Here is a 23837-nt window from a genome sequence, read left to right as displayed (position 1 = left end):
TTGACAGTTCGTCTCGAACTTCCTGACTTCTTATGTGTGAACCTCCAGAGCCAAAAAGTTTTGAGTTGGCTGAATAGTGGATTACACTTGAGTCTAGTTGTCCATGGGGCAGTCATTCTTCTGACTAGTTTCTCAAACTTTTTTTTTTTTTGCTTGATAATTACTGACTCTTTTTTTTTTGTTCTCTTTCCTCTCCTATTGTATCCCACCCATTTAGGGCTTCAAAGCCAGAGATGACTGACAAGATGTCGAGTTTCCTTCATATTGGAGATATTTGTTCTCTATATGCAGAGGGCTCAACAAATGGATTTATCAGCACCTTGGGGTAAGAGTGGCTGTTCTCTTGCAGTAAACGATGTCTTGACTGTGCAGAAACCTGACAAAGCTTGAAGTAGTTGGCCAGAAAAATCATGCTCGGGATATTTTGCTGCTGAAGTAGATATTTTGAGTCTGGTTTTCTTTTTTCTGTTTGCTGTACCCAGAAATACTGGGATCAGGTGAGATACTTGGCCACATCTTTTTAACATTTGTCAGAGTAGAGAGAGAGGTAACTTCCTGGGAGGTTGGAGGGGATGTGCATTGATATAAATGATAATATATATTGGGCAAAGGAATCTGACTTCAGCTAAGACAGGTATTTGGAGTGAGGTGTGGCTTATTCTTGGGAAGGAGCAGTTATTTTGGCATAACCTGCTAATGGAGTAAGGAAAGCGGCATAGATGATTTGGGGTAGAAATTTTTGCAAGAAAACCCTGAGCTGAAATGATTATACCACTACTTACTCCCATGCCTGGTTCTGTCTCGTCTTGCAGTGTACTTCAGGTTTCTCATATGAACATGACGCTCCTCCAACCTTTTTATGCTTGGTGGTGCCCCAAGAGTGAAGGCGGCAGCCATGCCTCACTTGCTTGTTTTCTCGTGCGCTTTTTATTTTTATGGTTTGTAGGTGTCTTTGTCCCCTTCTTCCGTTGTGACGGCACCGGTCAAAAAAACCCATGCTGCTTCATTAGAGCTGGTGTTAAGAAGCCGATAACCTGGGGCAAAAGATCTTTCCCAAGTGTGTGTAATCCTGCTCAGCAGACTGTAACCTTTTAATAAGTGACAAGAATATGTTTCATTCCAGTCTGCTGCTGCTTGTTTGGGGGAGATTTCTGAGAACATCAGAGGTTGGTACTGAAGCCATTCACTGGTTTGGATGACCCAGCAGTGGAGGCTGGGTGCAGTATAACAGAATACATCCCTTCTCCTTAAAACAGTCAGGACCCTGAGGCAGAGAAATGGGGAGAGACTGCTGTGGCAAGCGGGAAGCTGGGTGAACAGTAAAGTAGCAGCCAGGAGCCTAGGTGGGATTTGTAGGAGGGGATGCATGTGTGCACACACGTATGCGCATGCATGCATCCTCTTGCTCCTTCCCAGGAGCAAATGGGTCTTGGTGGGTGGATTTTTTAGTCTTTCATTGCATACCCTCCAAGTCTCTATGGAAAATGGAGTTCTTGAGCAGAGGACTGGGATAGTGTATGGTAAATCTCTTAACATCAACCTGTTTCCCAGCCGCAAGTGGTGTTTGGTGTCTCTAAATGATCTTGTCAGTTTTAGTCCCCTGATTTAGGGTTATAGCGAAGCTTCAAATCTATGTGCAAAGGTCTGAGGATGGTGGGTATCTGAAATAAGCTGACTGAGATATGGAGTGAAAGACAGAAAAATGTACCTAAAGAGGAAGTTTTGGGTTGGGAGGGACTTGAATAGAGAGTTAAGTACGCACACACGCACGTTAGAGAATGCACAATGGAGGGAGGAAAAGGAAGCAGACACTGAAGATGCACCTGATCTGTTATAGGAAAGAGAAGAAAATATGGGATGCTGCCAGAAAGGAAAGAAGGTATGATTTAAAACGAGGGATGTAGTAAGTAGGGTTGGTCAAATAGTATTTGGCGAATGTATTTGACAAATTTCCAGGTACTCGTCAAATATGACTCCTCTTTGCAGTATTCGACCAGCTATATAACTGGCCAAATACTATTTGCTGAATACTGGCAAAAATCATTGAATTACATATTTGACTGATTTTTTTTTTTTTCTCTTCTTGCTATTAAAGTAAATTTAACAGCAAATAATATTTAAAAATTAAGTAGAAAGAGATGTTATAATTATACACAAATGCATGATGAACAGTATACAATGGCTGTGGCTTTGGCATTGCTGAGTAGATATTTTCACCCTGGCTAGCAGATGTGGTCCTTGTAGACACTGGATATATAATTTTTCAATCCTTGCCTGGAACACTCTGTACAACAGTCCTAAACACTCTTCAATTGCATTAGTAACATTTAAAGATGATTTATACTGTCAAACAACCCTGTATGCTCTAAGCCTGAACTGAGGTAGAAATCCCATTTGCTATGTGAAACATGTAATATATTAGCATTAATATCTTTTCATAATCAAATTAATTTTGTCCCATAGTTAACTTAGTCTTTGACCTGAAGAACATTTAAAGCAACTCAGGAAAGGATCAATTGTAATTTATACTTTGTTATGACATGAGGCTATCACAACTCCACATGGTACAATGTGTAGTGGCTTGTACATATGTTTAATGAAGGATGGGGAAACTAATAATGTTACAAATACTCATGCAATTCTAGCCAAGTAACTCCATCACGGAAGACTGTTCCTGTTTAATATTCTTGTGATGTGATTCTTCACTATTTAATCAGAACTTCCCTCCTTGCTTTTTAATATAGCTTGGTGCTTTGATCACTAATTATTGATTAACATTCTATAATGATTCAACTTTGTCTTTTTTGGTTTTTTTTTTTTTATATACACCATAAAATTGTCTTGATAATTGTGACTTACCCCAGTAAGTTAGGAAGCCCCCATATTCAGAACTTGATCTTGGGATAAGCTGAATTTATAGCCCCGAGATTAAACGTATAGGTCTTTTAAGGTAACCTGCATTTAGCACTTAATGTGACACCCTTTTTTGTGGCCCTTTATTCAACTGAAGCTATTGTGATGTGCTCATCTTAAATATCTTCAGTGGAGCACAGCTGTATGAGGTAAATAGGAAACATGCATTGAAGAGGAGAGGGGAAAGCAACAAAAACCATCAATGTCTACATGAACATTTTAAAAATGAATGGTGGAGCCCACTTAATCTCTGGATCACGTAACTTTCAGTGCACTTCATTATTTTCCATCATTGTTGTCTCAAGGATACTCCCTGCATGTAATCAGCCTCTGCAAGGAACAAGTCTCATATTCTAGAGCTCGAGCTCTCCCACATGATTCTGCATGCGACTGAGCGCCTCAAATCGTTAGGACCTTGGAACTGTGCTTTGTCTTCATATGTAGAAGGCCTCTTTGACAGATCAATAAACTTTGTGTTTGAACCGTAACAGCCTAACTTGATACCATCCAATATTTGCCGACTTGTTTCCATTTCTACTCTTCATGAAAGTCACTCAGCAAAAATGCAGCTTTTTTTTTTTACTGTTCAGAATGTTAAATGCATCAAGTTGCAAAGTACCTTGTGGTACGTTTAAAATGTTTCCTTCGTTCCTGTGGATTAGACGCACCAACGCGCTCAGAGGTGGTGTGCTCAGTTGGAATTCTCTAATGGAACATATTCAAATGCAGTTATCCCATTTCACTCCCTTTTTTGGCTTTAAAAAAAAAAAAAGAGGTGGGGGTGGTTATAGTGATCTCTTGATACTACCGATCTTCAATGGCTACTCAAAACCAACCTCTTAAGACGGTTTTGAGCTGACCTGACCACTTTTTCTAGTTATTCATGGCTGGCTATCTGGCTTCAGGGTAAAACCACTACTGATTTGATGGTAAGCAAGGATGCATCAACTATGTCTTTCATGTGCTCTCTCTTCTGGGAGTTTTGTCCCTATTTTCACATAACAAAGATTTTGGCTTTTTTTGGACGCTGATTAATCTGGAGGGGAGGGTAACACTTCATCTGCTAACTTTACCGTAATTTCCCTGGTTTGCTGCCCCTTAATGGGGACACTTGTTTGTTTTTTTTTCTTTTCCTTCAAATGATGGTATCTGTCCAAGAGGCAACACTTCTTCTAAGGCCTTCTATAGTGTAACTAGAATATGGGCTGTTCTGTGCACACCTTAAAGAGGGGGACATGAAGATGCAGTGAGCAGGAGGAATGACTTATTTATTGTCCCACCTATCCAGGAGCATAGTTCGCAATAAAACTAAAGAACTGGCTGCATGCTACTTAGAAAGATTTGGCATAAATTAGCATCTGGGGATTGTCCTCCATTGAAGTGGCTGGTCAGACTAAGTATTGTTAACAACCCACTTTTATTTCAGGTAATTAGCATGCCTAAAGAAGAAAGTCTTACTTGATTTGCTCACTTCTTTTGCAGCCTTGTGGATGATCGATGTGTTGTGCAGCCAGATGCAGGTGATCTTAACAACCCGCCCAAAAAGTTCAGAGGTAAGTTGATAAGATAATGCACTCGCCTATTAGTTCAAAGTGATTTTGCCAGTGGGATAGGTTCAAACAACACGCGCTAAAAATTGTAACCAACTTGTCTTCTGGCAGGCAACATTAGCATCTTCAAGATCTGATTCTTCCACTAGGGACAGCTTGAATTCAGTCCTGTGGAGGTGTGCTGTTCTCCCATTCCCTGAGCAAGGGCTTATAAATACTTGTCCTAAGATTAGAGTGTTCTTGTGGCCACGCCAGTACAGAAAATGAGTTTACTATCCAAAAAGAAAAGAGAAAACCCTTGCTAACAAATAGCTGGGTCTCATAGTTTCAGTAGCTAGAAAAACACTTTTGGAGTAACTCTTTGTTTTAAAGTTGGGTTGGCTTTCTTATCTGTGCTACAGGGTGTTCTTGTTTCATTTCCTTTATTCCAGGTTAAAGTTGGCTCCTTTATGCACATTGTGTTTATCCAATCCTAAGCTTTATTTAAGGCAGAAACAAAAATGAAAAGGAGCACATTTCTATCTGATAGAACTAATGCTGGTTTTGACTTTCTACTTGCTGTCCCTTCACCAGAAAATTAACCCTTTGAATGTGATTCTATAGAAATAGATGTTGCTGAATGAAGCGTGCCAGCTGTACCGTAGTGCATCATGGCACAGCTGATCTGCTTTACCGGATGAAATGCACATCACGCCCTGTCCCACCATTGGTGCAGGGCAAAGGCTAATGTGAGCTCTGCTTTTCCTGTTTGGGCAGACATATGCCCTGAGTCTGGATGGGTGGGGAAAACAGGGTTTCCCCTACCCAGCTGGACTTGGGGCCCAGGTGTGTCTGAGTGTAAAAAGTGCCACAAGGATAATAAATGTCTACTGCAATAAAGTGGCAAGATGATATTACTACCTTTTGTTGCACTGCTGGGTTTTTTTTGGTGGTTTTTTTTGGGGGGGTGGTTCTCTTATGGTACAAGAAAGGGTATGGATATCTGTTGCTGGGTTTTTGTGCCACCATAAAAAATAAAAACAAATTGTGGCAGCACAAATGCAATGTCTGTTTCCACCCAATGTTTGAATAGCCAGGGGAAAATGTGGGGGAAAGGGGGTATTGGTTTTGTTTTGAAGGGGGAGGTGGTTATTTTGAAACCTTAATCTAGATTAGTTGTGGGAACATCTAGTTTTTTTATCTCTTCACTTGCTTACTTGGTACTCAATTCCCTGTGGTTCAAACGCATTAAATTAAAAGGTTCAATTAAAATGATAGGCAGTCAGGGTCCTTTGGGTGAATCTGATTATCTTATTAGACCAACTTAAATAGTTGGAAAAAGGTTTTAGCAAGCTTTTGGAAACCCTTCCTCAGCCTGACCAAAGGGTTTTTAAACACAAAAGCTTGCTAAAGAATTTTTTTTTTCCCCCCAACTATTTTAAGTTGGTCTAATAAGATACCAGATTCACCCAAAGAACCTTGTCTGCCTTTGTCCTTAGACCAGCATGGCTACAACCCACACCCCAATTAAAATGATTACACTTGATTTTTACCTTTGCTTGCTAAAACAATAGAAAATGGAAGTTGGATAAAGAGTGGTGGGGAGGAATATTTGGGCTCTACTTCTAGGGTATAAAGTGCAGCATGCCACTGGACTGTACATATCCTGCCTGCTGCTTTAGTTCCCCCCTCCTTTACTTTTTCTTTAAGAATTATAGCATGCCCACAGTTCTTTTTGCAGATGAGGTAAGCACTTAATTTTTTTTGTATAAAAGTCACTGCCTCCTATTTTCTTGCTTTTGAGGGACTGCAGTTTCAAAATAGAACCTCTGTCAGATCATGTTGAAATCACTGACTTGGGGATAAATGAGCTGTTGCAGTGCTGTCACCCTAAGGGGGAATGGAGTGTCCTGGCAGGCCTGTGCTGAATGGGTAATTGCTGCTTCAATATGTCATACATTGGCAATATTGAAGTGGGTCAGAGTCCTTTTCGCAATCAATGTTAAATTGACGAAGGGAAATGGAATGTCGCTGTTCTGACCTTCTCGTTGACCAAAATACTTGCTTGTAAGTTGACCCTAATTTTGGAGTGGCCGAGTGTGGAAGGAAAACATTTGATTTAATAAGGAGGAAGAATGGGAAAAGACTTGATTATAAGCAGGGAGCCTGGTTTTTTTTCTGTTTAAAAATTGCAGCTTCTCCAACTTTTTTTTAATAAACCCCAAATGCATGATTAAAGTGAAATGCATGTATATAAAATGGGTGTCAATTGAACACACTGTTTTATTGATACTTTACCATTTTAAAGCAATGTTGAAGCCTACCAGTGCCTCAATCAATATAATAAAATAAATTCTAAGTCCCTGTAAATTTTGGTATTTGGTTTTTGGGGTTTTATCAAGGAAGATTGGAGTTCCCCCTACCCCCTTAGCTCACCAGGATGCAATGCAGGTCCAGGCCCCTTGCTCCTTACCCACTGTCCAGCTGGTCTCTCTCTTCTCCTTTCTGTCTCGGGGCCAGTGACCTGGGTCTGCAGCTGCTGCAGCGATATGGGCTCAGGTTCCCTGTCCTGCTGCCTTCTGCCCACCCAGCAGCGAGGGACACAACTGTGCCGCTACCCCTGCTGCTGCAAGGAGTGGCAAGGAGCTTTCTCACTAGGTCCCACCTGCCAGGCAGTGTGGGGAGCCTGAGCCCACAGTGGGCATCCTGCATCCACCCCACAGGCACTTGAAGAGCACGCAGCAGCAATGAGCCAGCCCCATCCCCACTGTCCCCGGCACGAGCCCCCCATGGCTCCATCCTGCTCCCTGCCCGAGGGCCCTGCAGCTGCATGGGGCCCCAAGCCCTACACACTGCCTGGCTGGGCAGCAACCCCAGCCTTGCCCAACTCCCTCTTTGCCCCATTCTCCTGCCAGACTTACTTGCAGGACCTGCTCTCCACACTGCCTGGTGGCCACATGCACATGGTGCTCCTGCCCCCCAGCCTGGTGTGGTGTGGTGTGTGTGTGTTGGTTTTTTTTTTGTTTTTTTTTTTCCCCCCCTCTCCCCCCCTCCCCCCCCCCCCCCCCCCCCCAGTTAAAAGGGAAAAATCTGCATGTGGGTGTTTTTGTGTTGTTAGTTTTTCCCCCATGGGGAAACGGAAAACCCAGATCCCTGACTTTCTTTTTTTTCTCCACTCCTCATGTAGCTTGGCTTCAGCTATGCACAACTACAACATTTAGTCCAATGTAAAATAACTCTGTATAGGGATATTTGTAAAAATATTTACTTCCCTAGGAAATTTGTAAGCAGCATGAGAAATCTGAACACATTTAACTTGTACAGTGACTATACCTCCTGGGAAAGGCTTTACTGTATACTTTTTTTGCTTTTAATAGCTAATGTCAAAGGCTGGTAAATTCCACAATTTCCATTACCAGTATTTGTTAATGGGTCCACCTTAAATCCACATGATAACTCTGTTAATGTACCTATATATTCTCCATCTCTGTTGTGCTCAGAAGTACTGACCTCCCCACCTTCTGTAGAGTTAGGAATGCATTATCCCCATTTTACAGAGGAGAAACAGAAGCAGAGAGAGGTTAAATTAATTTACCAAGGTCTCCCAGGAAATCTCTTGTATAGCCAGGAATTATTCCAGGCCCCTCAATCTCAATCTCTTGTCATGATGACAAGAGCACAAATGCTTCTCAAGCCATGAACAAGGTGTAGGATCAGCCAGGCTTCTTGGACAGGAAATGATTTCATCTTTTTTTTTTTTTTTAACATTTCTGCTTTTAAGAACACTCTCTTAGCTGATGATCCCAATGATCCTAGAGCTTTTGGTTTGCCAAACCTGAAGTTGTTGTCCAGTTCTGCCCTCCAGCTAAAATATTACAGTCACTTGAGGCCATCTACGTTAACCTCCTGTAGTGATGATGCTATCCTCAACCTATAAACTGTCTAGTGTCTCATGTTTTAATACTTGTGGCTAAATATTAGTGATTCCACAGCCTGGTGCATCTCTGAACAGAGCATTTTGGAAAAGCAGGGGTGAAAGTAAATGACAAGTAACATTGTATGGTTCTATTGAGTTGGCCCAGAAGGATTCATGCTAGTGAATAGCTGATAACTGTTGCTCACACACTACTGTGTGTGTGTGAATCTACTTTCAAATCAGCTGTGCCTTAAGAGGCATATATGTAGGTCAGTTAATACTTGGTGTGAAGAAATGTGAGTGAATGGTGGCCAATCCAAGATTTCTCTCTGGCTGATCTGTATAAAGGTGGCTGACTTTGGATAAATGTCTGGAAACCTGCTTGATTTTAAACTTCCATTGTCAGAGGTAAACTGCTGAAGCATTTTTACTACTATATTAACATTGGTGATGGAGAAAAGCTTTAAGCCTGGATTTTTATGTTGGTCTACGTATGCAGGACTTACATATGTATTTTTTAAAATTTAAATACAGAATTAATGTGCATACATCGAGTGGCAAAATTTCAATCTTGCTTTCAATGAGCTGTCAGTGTTTCAGGATTTAAATGTTCTTGTTGCCTAGGTTGCACACAATTGTGTATAGTGCTGGCAAAAAGAACCACTATCTACAATTTTTTCTTCTCATACTGATACATAATTTTTGCTTTTATGGATTCCTAGCATGCATGATGATTCAGTTCTATCATGTAAAATATGCTTTCTGATTTTTTAATACCAGCTCACTGGGAAGCCTTTTGATATGTTATACTTTACAAGTGAGCATGTGTGCCCAGTATAGCGGTGGACAAAATACGGCCTGCTGACTGGATCCAGCCTACCGACATATTGGATCCAGCCTGTGGGGGGTGCCTGGCAATTGATTCAACGTGGTCCATGGCTGTCCTTGCAGTGCTCCAGCCCACAGCCGCTGGCCTGGCCCCAGCCAGGGTACCTAGCTTCTGATGGGGCTGCTCCCAGCATGGCTGTAGCAGCATGGGTGCTGCTCTACTCCCCTCGCCTCCAGTGGTGGATCCTCTTCCACCTGCTCTTTCTGCACTGCTCTGGGCAGGGAGGAAGCCCCAGCTCGGTTGCTCCTGCCCCAGCATGGAGCTGTGGCTCCAGCTCCTGGCTGCCTTCCAGCCATTCCGCCTGGTTGGCATGGGCAGTCGCGTAGGGGGAGGCAGCTGGGAGCTGAAGCTGGAGCCCCATGTGCTGGGGCAGGAACCACTTGACTGAAGCTTCCTCCTGGCCCCAAGCATCTCGGCAGGAGAAGGAGCCACTGCTGGAGGCAAGGGGAGCGGAGCAGCACACAGGTGGCTGCAGCTGCACCAGGAGCAGCCCCACTGGAGCTGTGGGCTGGGGCCAGGCTGCTCTGGGCAGGAGCAGCCAGGACTTGGCCACATGTGGAGCACTGCGGGGGCAGCTGTGCCTTTGCAGTTCCCAGGTAAGACCTGCTGCATGCACTTCCTGCTGCCGCCTCCCTCCCTTCGCCTCCTGCCAGGTCCTGGGACCTAGTGGCCAGGCAGTCCCACACACGCACACGTCCCCACAGGGAAGTGGCAGCTCTGTGATCCCAGCCTTGTCCGTCCATCTCGCTCATGAATGGTGATCCCTGCCTATCTGTGGCCCAGTCCCACATAGGGCATTTTGGTAAGTTGTTGCGAGGGGGAGGAAGGGAATGCTGACCTGGCCCATGACAACTTTGTCATAACTTCCTATTTGACCCCCCGGCTCAGTAAATGCCCACATTTTTTTGCTGTACAGGTATGGTCCCTGCCCTTGGAAATTGATCTTTAAGGGGATGCACTCATTTGCTCAGGTGGATGAATAATTTTTATGGTATGTCTTTGTATGACTGATATGGAAGGTAAATCTTGAAGAGATACTTGAATGAAGAGCGGTGAGCATCAGTAAGGAAGGAATTTTTTTGCAAAGGGTATGATGGAGGCGGGAGAAGGAAATGACTTAGGCTTTTGAGTTCCTATGGTTGGAGTTCAACTTCTGGAGGCATCTTGATACACAGGCTGGCTTTCTGAGGAGGTGAACTGAGAGGTTAATATGGTGGTGTTGCAGCTGTGGAAGGATGGTGCAGTATTCTCAGTTCAGGCTGAGGTGGGATTCATCTGTACCTGGAAGGTGAAGTTAAGAACTTGAAATAATGCATGGACAATGAAGGAGGGGTGTATTGGCAGGAAGGTACAGAAGTGTCTGAGGCAAGAAGCTCATGTCTACCTGGAGCTTTCAAGAAATGTAATTCAGCAATATAGGTCATAAGTCACTTTGAGTTTGTTTGCTAGAAGTTTTTTGTTTTTTTTTTTTTGTTTTTTTGGTGTATTGAACATTTGGCATACCCTAAAATCACTAGCTTGAAGAAAGGATGCAAAGGACTATGAAGATCTGATTTTTATTTATAACGGGAGCAGAAGCACTTGATGCGGCCAAGAGCTGGTGCTGGGTAGTAATGGCAGCAGACTGGAGCATTTTTCTTAATGTTGGGTGCTCTCTTATTCATATTAACAAAGGAAGACTTCTTTTTCCCCTTCCATCTAATAACCAGCGTTGCTTTGGCCCTTGGGCATTTTTGTTTCAGCTCTCCAGCAAAATAGTCTGAGACCTAATAGAGGAAATTCTAAGGTATCATCATCGTCATCATTCTAACAGCCAAGTCCTTATGAAGCAGAATACTACTTCTGAATATATTTTCTGTGGAAATAACAATTGTATGAATAAAATATAAGCCAAATGCTATCATTACGTACTCTATTTTTGAACAGGAGAGAGGTTGTGTGAGGTGCTTTAGAAAAATACTGGAATTGGCGTTTTAACCATGCTAGCCTGGTTTGTATATGCTTGTAAATCCAAGTAGGGAGTCTGCCATGACACCCTCATATATGTAACTATGAGTATATTTATAAAACATGCAAAACTTTATCAAGCACAGGCATAGAACAAATATGGCGTATGGGTGTGATGCACAATAAAAGAATGGGTTTGCACAGCAGGTATGAATGAACAACAGTAGTTACTAAAAGTAGAGTTTAGGGAGTATAAGCCTTATTGTGTTCAGGGTAAAAATACTTTTTTAATGCTTTGCAAATGATAAAACAATCATAGAGTGGTTAAATGACTCAACAGTAGTCTTGCAGGGAATGCTTAGCAGAGCTGAAACAAATTGTAGATCTGTTGACTAGCAATCTTCTGGCTTGAGCACTAGATCACATTTGTGAAAGACTTCGTGTATGCTTCCCCCCCACCACCAACACTATAGGTGTTTACTCCATCAGAACTGGGCAGTGGAAGAAATAGGTTTGTTGAGATGTTAGACCTGCACCACAACAGTTGACCAAAGACTCGTTCTCCATTCCTTGGGTGTCATGGAGGCAGCCTTTCTGCAACTCTGTAAATTGACTGACAAGTTTGCAGTGCCATATCCTAGAGGAGCAAAATGCTTGAGTTAATTTGTCCAGCAGCCCCCTGGTTCGTGGAACATTGTTGCTTGTTGCTGGGCAACACCTGGCAAAGTGTTGAAGGAATGAGCCTGTATCTCTTCGACTTAAAATACCATTGTGGTGAAGCAGAAGATGAATGGTTTCATTTCTAGTCTTGTTCTTTTGATCCGAGTCCATATTCTATGCTGTTCCCAAGTAATAGTGTCACAAAGCATTTTATTATGCTTATTTAGCACTGCTAAGGCCAATGCTGAGTAACTGAGCCTTTGAACTAGATGTGCATATTTAATATGAGCAGTGTAAAGCAGAGTAGTACCAAGAAGATTTAATACATGTGCTGACTCTTGATTGAGATTCCCTTGCAGGTGGGTTATGCTCGACATCCAGTTAGATCAATATTCTTTTATAATGAAAAGATTTTTAAGGGCTGTTAACCTTGTTTTGTTCGCGCTTGCTAGTAGAAGCTGAATTGTGCACCCAAATGCTTTCTTTAATGTGAAGAAGGCCTTATGATCCAGTAGGTTATCTACCTCTCTAACTTGCCCCACGATTGCACATTTCCTAATTATTTTGTATGTACACAGCCCGGAATGGAATACTGAATATTGCATCTGTCAACACTCTTGTAGCCCGTAATTAAGAGCTACAATCAATCAGACTTTCAGTTGTCATGCATTTATCCTTAAGTTGTCAAGACAAGATGTTTTTCAAGATGCAGGCCATTAAATATCATCAGCTTTACATGAAAGGGGGGTCTAATATTTCACTACATGCACATAGCTATGCACGTCTCTTTCTTTTCCTTAGCCCACTCATTTGAGTATGTAAATGAGCTTGGACTGCTTTTATATGACCCATGGCCTGCAATGTCTGTGGTGTATTTTTGGTAAGATTTTTTTTTTCTTTTGGTCTATTTAGTTCATCATGCTGTTGGGCATTAATTTCCAGGTTGTCTAGAGGTCTTACCTAGGTTGGCTTGTTTAAAAATCTTATTTAAATAGGTAGTCTTTCAGTGGCTTAAACCTACTCTGATGGTGAAATAATACTGAGCAAGTGGGATCTTGGATGCATCCAAACAGGCACAAGGTGTAAAGTTAAACTGGGCTAACTTTGAGGGCATGTCTCGTGGTTCAAGGTCACCCTGGTTTTGGAGAAGTGTATTATGTACAATCTCATTATAATAAACCCTGGGGGACTAACAGAAAAGTTCATTCAAGGATGATGTTTGCTGTCATAACGGTTAGTCAATTTGCAGCACCATAAAGATGGGGGGGGGGGAAAAAATGGTTCCTGCTGCTGGGATTGTTAAAAGCAGGGGTTAATATAAATAAGGTCCATTTTTACAGTCAGTTGTTTGCAGCCTTTGACTGGCTCTATTTTCACTGCGGAAGTACAAATGTTAGCCTGAAACGCACTTGTCAAATACCTGAAGCTTTAAGTAGGGTCAAGTAGTAAGCATCTGCTTATTACTTCAGACTTTCTCATCGTCCTGCGTTGTGAAGCACTGAAGCATGGATATCTTGCATCTCTTCCAACGTCATGATCTCTTGTCAAATCCAGTGAAATCTTTGAATTGCAGTTCTGGGCATGGGACTAAAAAGCATCTAAATAATGACCAATTCCAAAACGCTGTACTTGAATCTAATTTGGGAAATAGTTTTATGTAGGTGCAGCCAGGAGCCTTGAACCTTTTCCAAAGGAGTACATGTGGAGGATTCTTGATCTTTAAAATGATGCATCTTCTAAAATGCTTAACCTCTTAAATTGTAGCTGGGAAGGGTAACACTTTTTTTTTTCCTCTGCCTTTCCAGGTACTGGTAGATGTTTAAGTTTGGTGTCCTTTACAAGGCCAAACCTTCCCAGTGTGCCACATTCCTCAAATTCAGCACCCTCAGCCTGCAAATCACTCACTCCCCTGGCCATTCTGGAGCTTTTTATTGCACTTATCATTACCAGTATGCAAGAGCTGTGCAAAACTCAAGAGTCCAAAAATATGGCCTACTTTTAGATGTAGAAAGGAAGTGCCTTTCATACCTTCTAAAACTTCAGCATAAAACGGGGGGAGGGGGGAACACCAGGTACTCAAACACCCATTAAATGCACTAGTCAAAGCTCTTTTTGGAGAGGGATGCTAAGTGGAGGAGTACAGTCCTTCGCCATTTGCCCACAGTTTTCCCAGAAAGGTATCATAGATGATTTGGTTGCATGCTGTTCCAGCAATTGGGGTGTTCCTTGGCAATGACTTAAGGCAAGTTCCTTGATAAATGCTGTCCTAATGAATGGCAACGGCTATCGATCTCTGGCTTTAACAAGTAAAGAAAAAAGAGCTTGCTGCTGCTTTCTAAGGTTGGTAGAAATGTAATAGAGTATATATAAACTTTCACAGAGCTCAATTTCTGCCTCATGACATGCAGGGGTAACTAGCATTGCCTTTAAGTGAGACTTGCCTGTGAACTTGAAGGCAGAAGGTTGCATAGGAATGGAGGATTTGTTATACCCGAGTAGACCGAAGGCCAACCTAGTCCAGTGTCACCTCTGTCACAAGTCGGGCACTTCACAGGAAGGCAAAAGAAAACCCCAAATAGGCAGTCGTGGATAAGGGTCTACCTAAATTGTGGGGAGACTTAGCAATTGTTGTGGGTTGATCATGGAGTGAAGTTCAAATTCATTTTGTGGTGGCCCCGCACCTTGGGTCTGATTTGGTGGAGAGGTCCTGGGGGAAGGGAGATAAGGGGGCGGCCACCACCTTGACTATGGGCTGCCTTTTGTGCAGCCCTGCCTATTGACGTTGGTTTGGTGGAGCAACCCTGGCGGTAGAAGGAGGGGTAAGGGGGCAGCTGTCATCTGGTGTGCTTCTTTTCATGCCACCCTACCAGCCAGCGCCTTCCCCTCCCGGCAGCAGGGGCCGCTGGCTTACACAGGGGAGCCACCATGTTATTTTTATTAAGTTTTTTTTTTGTTGTGTGTTTTTTCACGAGTAATCCTGAATCTTGCAGATTTTGCAGAAATTGCGAATTAAGTAGGTCCCTAGCTATGAGACAATCTTCTTCCTATGAAGGTTTATATTAATCCCTAATAGTTAAAGACTTGAGCCCTGAAGCATGTCACTTTGTCCTTTGCAATACGTTTAATTGTGGCTTTATTCACATTGGCTAATAACACTGACTATAACCCTCCCCCATTCTACTTCAAACCCTGAGTTTTCTATGAAAAGTGCTTTTTAGATTTCTGTGACTACTCCAGTTCTGTTCTGTGGTGTGACTTGGAAGTATAGCTACTGCTAGCCTATATAGGAAGGCAGGCTCTCCTTCTGTGGTTGTTTCTGTGCATGAATGTGGGAGTAGGGTTGGGGGGGTGTGCGTGTGTGCCTGTATAATGTACCTTTCGCACAATATGGCATCAGAGGCAAGAATTAAGATGGACAGACCTTACTTTAATATGGTTCCTTGCACATGAATGTTTAGGGAGGGAGGGGGAAAAAACTGGTTTTCCCAGTGTGTGATGCATGTAACGTGTGGCTTGGCCAGGTTGAATTGATGTGTAGCTCTACACTTGGGGTACCATGGTTGATAAAAGCATACAAGCAAGCTTTTGATACGATAGATGAAAGTGGATGTAGCTCTGTAAATGAGTGAAGCTATTGAAATGCAGAATGGACAACATGGTAAGCTATTAGAGGACATGTATAGGGAAAGGCACTGTAATTAAGGGGTTGGACAGAGACTAGCGTCGCCCTGGGTCAGCACCTTGTTTTGTCACGGGCTCCATTTTGTGACGTGGGGCAAGTTGCTCTGTGCCTCTTCCTCCATGTGTGTCTTTTTTTTTAAAAGCCTGCCCTGCCAACAACAAAAAACACAAAACAAAATGGGGAAAAAACCAAATCAGGGCAGTAATTCCTTCCTTAGCACTCAGGCTGTGAGACTGACTTAATGCTGTGGTTCAAGATGGGTGTGAGGAAAGGTCTGTGTAAATGCTTGCACCGTACTAAAAATGAAGTAACAGATGCAGGAACTAGTTTCAACACTTGTTCTCCTTTCAGCAGGTGGGGGGGAAAAAAGTTCATGTTTAGAGGCAAAGAAAGTTCAGGGTGCATTCAGGTAGGAATGAGGGAGGGATTGCCAAAACGCATAGTTCAGCTACTAAGGAAAGGAGAGCTGTACTGTTAATGAACTTACTTCCAACCTTGTAGACGGAGTACTGTGGCTTTGTTGCCATAGTTTCAGTGCAAAATCTGACCTTAGCCATAATAACATTCAGTTAGAACTAGCTAATCAGTTTTCTAAAATTAGTGTGTTCCCTAGTACATAATCCAGAATGAACAGGATAATTAATGAAATAATTATACTTAGTTACAGGAGCCCAAGGGAATGAAGTGCCTTGATGAGTTGTAGGGACAGAGTGAGGTCGGTGCCTGTCCTCTGCTATGACACGGCTTTTGTAATTTGTGGCCTGATAATGGTTTAGGATGCCTCCACTCTTATGTTCTCCCCAGTACACCCCCTCCAATCTGGTTGTATGCCTAGCTAAAGCAGATGTGTCGAGGTCTGTTGCCTTCCATTGCACACCTAGTTTGTCGAAGTTCTGAGAAATTAAAGAAACCATGCCCCCCTTCCCCTCCACCTCCCCCCCCCCCAAAAAAAAAAGATTAACCAAAAATACAGAAGGCAAAACTGAAGTCTGTTAACCCGAAGTATTTGTTTTAGTTGGTGGTTTGTTTTTTTTTATTTCTTCAAACTATTTCAGAGTCCCAGAGGCAACATTCAACTTGCCTTACCTGATAGCAGTGGGGTTCGTAGCTCAAGTGAGTGCATTTATTCATCATGGGAAATTGCACTCTGACTCTCAAACCAGCCGTGAAATGAGAGTTATATGCAACTTTGGTCATCTGGTTATTTAGACAAATGGCTAGTCTATTGGTAGTGTGAAACACTCTTGCAGCATACCATGCGTCGTGTACAAATTGTGCTCGAGCCCAAGGAAAACCTTGATTCACTCATTCCAATGTGGGAGGTAAAGGTTGGGAGAAGGGGAAGAGGATTCATATACTGACCAAAATTGAGAGCAGCTGCTTTGGCTATTTTCCCTTGAATTTTTAAGACCTACTGTTTTCATTAGAACAAGATGATATAAGATCTAGAGCTTGACGGGATGAAGCAGAAGTTGAAACTTTCAGAGGGGGAGGGGAGCAGGGAGCGCTCTTACAGAGTCTGCTGTGCAATATTTATGCCCGGTTCAGTTTCTCTGCTCCGTTCTCCAGCTCAAATTTGCTGTATCGGCATTATTCAGTCTCCATGTATCTGTTTTCTCCATTTAAGGCAGTTAGAGCTTCCCTGTGCTATTCACGAATGTAGCTTCTTAAACTGACTCGGGAATAAATCACTTTGGGGCAATGAGTCTGCTCACCTTGCAAAGGAGGATCCAGAGGTAGTCCTCTACACAGAACCCAACCAGCAGACATCTCATCCTAACTTGTCTACTGTATCTTGCTGTTTTGAGCGCGGGGATTATCCCATGCGATTTAAATGCATTAGCTGGCCCTTAGGCTCAGCTCTCTTCAACTCCGTTTTGGATACGACCTAGGCTCCCGCTAGATCAGTCAGAGGTGATCACTCGTGGAGCCTGCAGTCCTCTGCTCATTCATTCCCATTAGGACAAGCCTGTTCTTCTGGGGGAGGATTTAAAAGGCTAATGTTGACTTTGAAGAATGGCACTTAGCAAACACTGAAGCTCCCTGTAGATCAGGGAGGCCATACACTGTATGCTGTGCTGAGGAAAGCAGCTGTTGCCTCCAGAACATGCAACCTCCATGTTCTCGGCACTTGCATGACCTGGTTGTCAAGAAGCCACTTGCTTGCAGCAGGGTTTTTGCTAGATGCAGCTTGCAGTTTCAGAGCTCGCACACAGGAGCTAAAGAGCGTCTGCCACACTCTTTAAATGCCAGACCATTTATTTTCAGATCGGTGAGCCTAAAACAACAGGTCTACTGATCTTTATATCAGTCTGTAGACTTTTATTTTTTTAAACTTCAAATAAAGGATTCCTGTTTGCTCCTGTGGGAATGCAGACCCAAGTATTATAATCTACGTAGGAAGCCCCTCCAGTGAACTTCAGATTGCTCTGCTCTCCTTTTGGCAGAGGGATAGCAGAGAATTGCCACTGTTTTTAGTTTTCCTTTGCTCCCAGCTTCAGAAGTCCAATATGTGGGCAAGTTTGAATCCTTCTGACTAAAAAAAAAAAAAAAAAAAGCAAAGCAAGTAAAGTGGAAAATTCCTATCTGGTTCTGTCAAGTAGTGGCATCCAGTTACTGCAAAAAGTGATTTTATTTTTATTATGGGGTCCTAATTAGTTCTGTAGGGGTTTTGACCTTTCTATAATAGGAAAAATTCTATTAAAAGGGTGTTTTTGAATAACTGCTAGTTCTATAGGGCTTGTTGCTTTATGAAAAGATGCTTAAAATAGTGAATGTGTAGTTGAGCAGAGACTTGAGGAAGAATGTCTTGCATTTGACTGCTTGTCTAGGTTTATCTTAACTAATGTAGTTGGTCCAATAAGAGATGGCCCTAAGCAATCCTGTTGCCTCTCCTGCTTCAGCAATCATCCATGATATCAGCTGCTGAACCCCAGATGCCATGTATTCTTCAATTAGGCTCCCTATAATAAGGATTTTTCCCAAAGTGTTTTTTTTTTGTGTACTTTTGGATGTGGGAGATTGTAGTGGAAGATGTAACTAGTGCTACTCATGGGCTTAGGTTTTTGTTAGGGCTTTCCTGCTCAGTGTGGGGAGACTATTTCTCTCTTTCTTCACCCCTTTCCCCCATGGCAAAGGAGATCTGATTAAAAGTACCTGCCTTCTCCCTTGGTTTTATGGGGGAATGCTTCTTGGTTTGTCTGAGCACAGGCAGAAGAACCCAGCCTGATGCTACATGCACACCTAGTAGCATAAATGGTCCTGTCAACAAAGTAAAAACCTTACCTGTTGCCCTTCATGAGCTGTCCTAGATGCTTGTGCTCCAGGATTTGACACATGGCTATTAGTGCCTCAGTCCTTCTGTCCTCTTGCATTTGAGAATGTGGCAGTCCTATTTCAACCCTTCAAGGTGAACTAAGCGATTTATTTAGTCTGTCAATATGTGTGCAGGGCTATGATTTTTTCCCTCCCCTGTCCTCCAGCAGCTGTCTAAAGCAGAGGAGGGTGACTGGTATTCTTTGCCTTGCCTGACTAGAGATCAAGGTGTCAACATTAATCCCTAGATCTGTGTGGGTGGTGCCCTTGCTGTATGAAAGTCTTCTTTCTTCACTTTTTTTTTTTTTCTTTCTCCATGATGGATTGCTTGAAGAACTGAAGGTGCAACTACAAGTGCAGCTAATGCAAAGCAATAGTTTGGAGCTTATTGCTCTTGAGTTTATTGCTCCCGAGTACACTGTTTGAATGTGTGCCCAGGACCGCAACACAATGACCTGAATCAGAGCAGCCCTGGCTAGCAGGGGGCTCCAGGGGTCAGCCTGCCAACCCAGGACAACTGCAGCCTAACTCAACGTGCTGGCAAGAGGCTGGCTAGGGTAAGACAGTCCTCCAGTTCAGGGGTAGCCAGCAGGCAGCTCTTATACCCTGGCTCTCAGCCAGGGTAGCATATACACAAGTTTAAAATATAAAATTGGAGAGAGAAGAAAATTCTCCAAAAAACTGCAGCAGGATAGTATTTGTACTTAAAAGTACTGTCAAGCTGCAGAATTGATTTAACTTCAGCCTAATAGGGGTGCATGTGTAGACATGCAGACTTTTCCATGGAGCTAATTAGTCTACTCTGCAGTAAGGATTTTGTGTTAGATGTACCCAGAATCAAAGAAAATTTAAGGTTGGAAGGGACTTCAGTAGGTCATTGAATCCATCCTTCTCCTTGGAGAGACTGTCCCCAAGATCATCCCAGCCAAGGCTCTGACTTGCTGGGTGTTTAACCTCCAAGGATGGAGAGTCCACAATCTCTCTCGGTAACCTGTTTTAGTGTTTTACTGCCCTCCTAGTGCATTCTTCCTAAAACCTAACCTAAACTTTGCTTGTTGCAGTATGAGACCATTGCTCCTTGTTCAGTCATCTGTCACCACTGAGAACAGTTTCTGTCTCTAACCTCTTTGAATCTCCCCTAAATCTTCTCTTCCGACTAAATAAGCCTAGTTCCCTCAACCTCTTCCTGTGCCCCAGTCCCTTCACCATATTTGTTGGACTCCCTCCAACTTGTCCACATGCTTTGTGTAGTGAGGGGCCCAGAACTGAACGTGGTACTCCAGATGTGGCATCACCAGTGCTGAATACAGGGGAATAATCACTTCCCTCAATCTGCTGGTGACACTTCTACCAATGCAGCCCAGTATGCCCTTAACCTTCTTTGCAGCAAGCTCCACTGTAACCCCCGTGTCCGCTGCTGCTTAGCCAGTCAGCCCCCAGCCTGTTCCATCCTACCTGTTGGACATTTCACTTCTTATTGAACCTCATGAGATTTTCTTTTGGCCCAGTCATCCAATTGGTTTGGGTCTTTCTGAATCCTAGCCCTACCCTCCAGTGTATCTATTGCTCTCCCCCCTGCTCCTCCTCCCGCTTTGTCATCTGCACACTTGAGGGTGCGCTCCATGCCATGTTTCAGGTCATGGATGAAGATATTGAACAAAACTGGCCCCAGGTCCAACCCCTGGGGCACTTCACTTGTTACTGGCTGTCAATTAGACATTCAAGCCATTGATCATTACTCACTAAGCCTGATAATCCAGCCAGTTTTCTATCTGTGGCGAAATGCCGGGCTAGCGGCTCCGGCACCGCTTAGGGGAGCCGCGGGCTTTGCGGAGTTGTGCGAGCGCGCGGCTTGTGGGGCGGAATTGAGGTAGCTCTTAGCCGCCCTCGAGGTTCGCCGAGTTGGCACAAGTAGACGACTTAGAGTAACTAGTTAGTGTCTCTTAATCTATAGGGTGTCCGTTGGTTCACGAGGTCCCAGAGAAAGCATGGATTTTCCCTTTTAGAAGAGAAACCTGTGGATTTCCCCCTTTTGCAAAGAGCGCTATAGGCTGGCTGAGTCCCAGCCTGCAAGAGCTGTTTACAAAAGGGGCAGGAAAGCCCCAACCCTGCTCGAGGGGGAAGGGTGGTGCCTGACACTCGTACTTACCTGAGGCTACTTCAGGCTCATTCTTCTTGCTGGAGGTAAGTGGAGCTTGGGGGTTGTGAGGGCAGGGCTGGAGGGGAAGCTGGCCGGGGGCTGAGGGAGCAGGGAGGTTTGCAGCCAGGATGAGGTCTGCAACCTCCCTGCTCCAGGCTGGAGTGCCTGGCCAGCTGCAAACTCCTCCTCCTGGCCGGAATGCCTGGCTGGGGAGTGTCCATGCTGGTTGGGGGATGAGGGAATGGGGAGGCCACAAAACCCCCTCCCCTCCAGCCAGAGTGCCCAGGGGGCTGTAAACCTGCCCTGCTCCCAGCTGGAGTGCCCAAGCTGGCTGGGGGCTGAGGGAGCAGGGAGGTTTGCAGCTAGCTGGACACTTCGGCCAGGGGTGGGGCAGGGCGTGTTGCAGCCTTGCCACTCCTGGCCAGAGTGTCCAGCCAGTTGCACCCTGCCTGCCCCCCACCCCATGTACCCTGTTTCCTCAGCTCCCAACCAGTCCATCCAGGATGGAGGTGGTTTGCAGCTGACTGGGCACTTGGGCACCACCTCCCTGGCCAGAGTGCCCAGCTGGCTGCAAACTCTAGGTGTATCCCTCACTGTTGCAGGGTTACACCCCTCGCTGCTGCCCCTGTGTGCAGGGGAAGCATGGCCAGGGCATTACAGAGTTTGGAGCGGCAGGCAGCTTTTGTGGGCATCCCTCCCTATGTGCTGCCACGCTGGATTGCACACACTGCGCTCCGGAGGGCAGCAGGGTGGGGAGTATAAGCCTGCAATGTGCACCTGCACTGCCCCCACCCCCCCAGAGATCTGGGGAGTGCAGGTTCCCCCTGCCCCCCAGGAGTGCATGCTGCTGTTGGGTGCCAATCCCACCCAAGGCCACAGCAGCAGGGGGGAGCTGGCTTGTGCTCCTGCTGCAGCAGTCACTGCCTTCCGTTGGGGGCAGGGGACTGCGGACCTGGGTCCCCGGCCTTGGCAGCTAGGGGCCCCTCCAGCAGGGCTGTGGGGCATGGGCTGTGGGGGGGGGCAAGGAGCACAAGCAGGGCTCATCTGGGACCTCCTCCTGCCAGGAGTTTCTAAAGATGACGACCAGCAGCTCTACAGTCACATCAGTCAACTCCAACTATCTTGGCACCTTTTGGGTGTATCCTGTCTGGCCTCATGACCTGTACACATCCAGCTTTTCTAAATAGTCCCTTATTGGTTCTTTTGCCACGGTTGGCTCCTCACCTTGTCCCCAACTGTGCTGCTCGGTGCAGTAGTCTAGGAGCTGACCTTGTCTGTGAAGACTGAGGTGAAAAAGTATTGAGCACTTCAGTCGCCTCCTCATCTGTCACTAGGTTGCCTCCCCCATTCAGTAAAGGACCCACACTTTTTCCCTGACCTTCCTCTTGTTGCTGACATGCTTGTAGAAACCCTTTTTGTCACCTTTTCATGTCCCTTGCTAGGCAGGGAAGGAGTACATGGTTTTTCTTGAAAGCTCTGATTCTGGGAATCCCATCATATTCTGGCAATCTAGAAGCAGCCATGGCATGTTCTTTCCTCATATATTAACTATAAGGGTTCATGGTTCTAGGTGGTGTTTTTAGGAGGAAATCGGCTATTTTAATTTGTTCCCCAAGACTGTCTCAAACTCGTGAAACTATTTAGGCAGCTCTTGTTAATACAGATCTCAGTTTTTAATAGTCTCAAATTCAGAGTGTCACACTAGTGTGATAGATGAAAGTTGTTTGAATATTCTTTTAGTTTGTAAATTTTAATACTGTGTCTCTTAACATGACTGACTTGCATATTTAGCAGGCTTTCTGAAGCCTGGCACTCTACACTTCAGTTCAGACTCGTGGTCATGGGAAAGGATGATGCACAAGCCATCAAGTTCCAAGTAGTTTCAGGGAGCTTAAACTGGGGATTTCTTCCAGACTGCTAGCTGGTGCCAGAGTCACTTTTATTTCTCTGCATTCCTGTCTGGTTCTAGGCACTGGCAGCCTACTCCTAGACATGTCTAGATTGCCATCTGAGGTGGATAGTTAGCTGAGCTCTTATTAAACTTTAAATTCTAATAACTTACGGTAAAAGTCAAAGCACATATTGCTTGGCTTAGAGGAGCAACAGGCTTGTGTGTTATGTAAATGTTTCAAATAGTGCCCATTACAGTGTGTTGAGTCACCTTGGTGGCTATGAATGCAGTGTTTCTAGAAGTCTGTTTGTGATGTACATAACCTATGCAGTCAAGACATTTAAAAAAAAAAAATGCACTAGACATTGGTACCACACTGCTCAGACCCAATATTTGAAAATAACTAATGCAGATATGTTACTATGGACAATGGAGATGACACAAATATAACCTCATCAGAAAGATGACATTGATTTCAGTTGAACAGAGCTTTCCTGTAGCCTTTAATCTGTTTAATAGAACAAGTACTCGCCTAGATCTGCTGACAGGGGCAGGAGAGTGTTTGGCTCTGCATGAAATGCAATGACACTTCTCAAAAACACTTTTTGCAGCTGGAATTCTCTCCCGGTTCAACTAGAAGAGATTTACCTCCTGGTTCAGATTTCATCGAGGATATAATAGGCTCTGCCATGCAAAGGTTAGCACTTAAGGGTCTGATATTTGCTAGGTAAAATGTTTAATTGGTTGAGGTTAAAAATTGTACAAAAAAGCAGAGCTATAGGCATGAAGAAGCAAGAAAACTGGCTGAGAACAGCAGCAGCACAGGAAAAGAAAAAATCTTGGCTAGATTTACAAAAATCTTTTTCCTTTTAGAGAGCAGCGCGTGGACCCTTGCCAACACCAACTGACTTGAAACAAACAGGGAGGCAGGATGTGAGGGGTGGTGATGATGGCT

At 44.2% G+C, this 23837-nt stretch overlaps 1 protein-coding gene across 2 annotated transcripts in view; it reads left to right on the top strand.

The window, feature by feature from the left end:
• The window catches only part of ITPR1 (inositol 1,4,5-trisphosphate receptor type 1), a 227450-nt gene that overhangs the window by 14553 nt on the left and 189060 nt on the right, over nt 1-23837 (top strand). For both annotated transcript variants that reach the window (XM_090022746.1, XM_090022745.1), the window contains exons 2-3: nt 218-325; nt 4396-4466. In XM_090022746.1, coding sequence (XP_089878872.1) covers nt 234-325; nt 4396-4466 — 163 coding nt within the window. In that variant the 5' untranslated portion in view covers nt 218-233. The remainder of the gene's footprint in view (nt 1-217; nt 326-4395; nt 4467-23837) is intronic.

This window comes from Crocodylus siamensis, chromosome 11, assembly GCF_052110815.1.
Source record: "Crocodylus siamensis isolate JL-2025a chromosome 11, ASM5211081v1, whole genome shotgun sequence".
Lineage (NCBI taxonomy): Eukaryota > Metazoa > Chordata > Crocodylia > Crocodylidae > Crocodylus > Crocodylus siamensis.
This window is presented reverse-complemented; position numbering and strand designations above follow the sequence as displayed.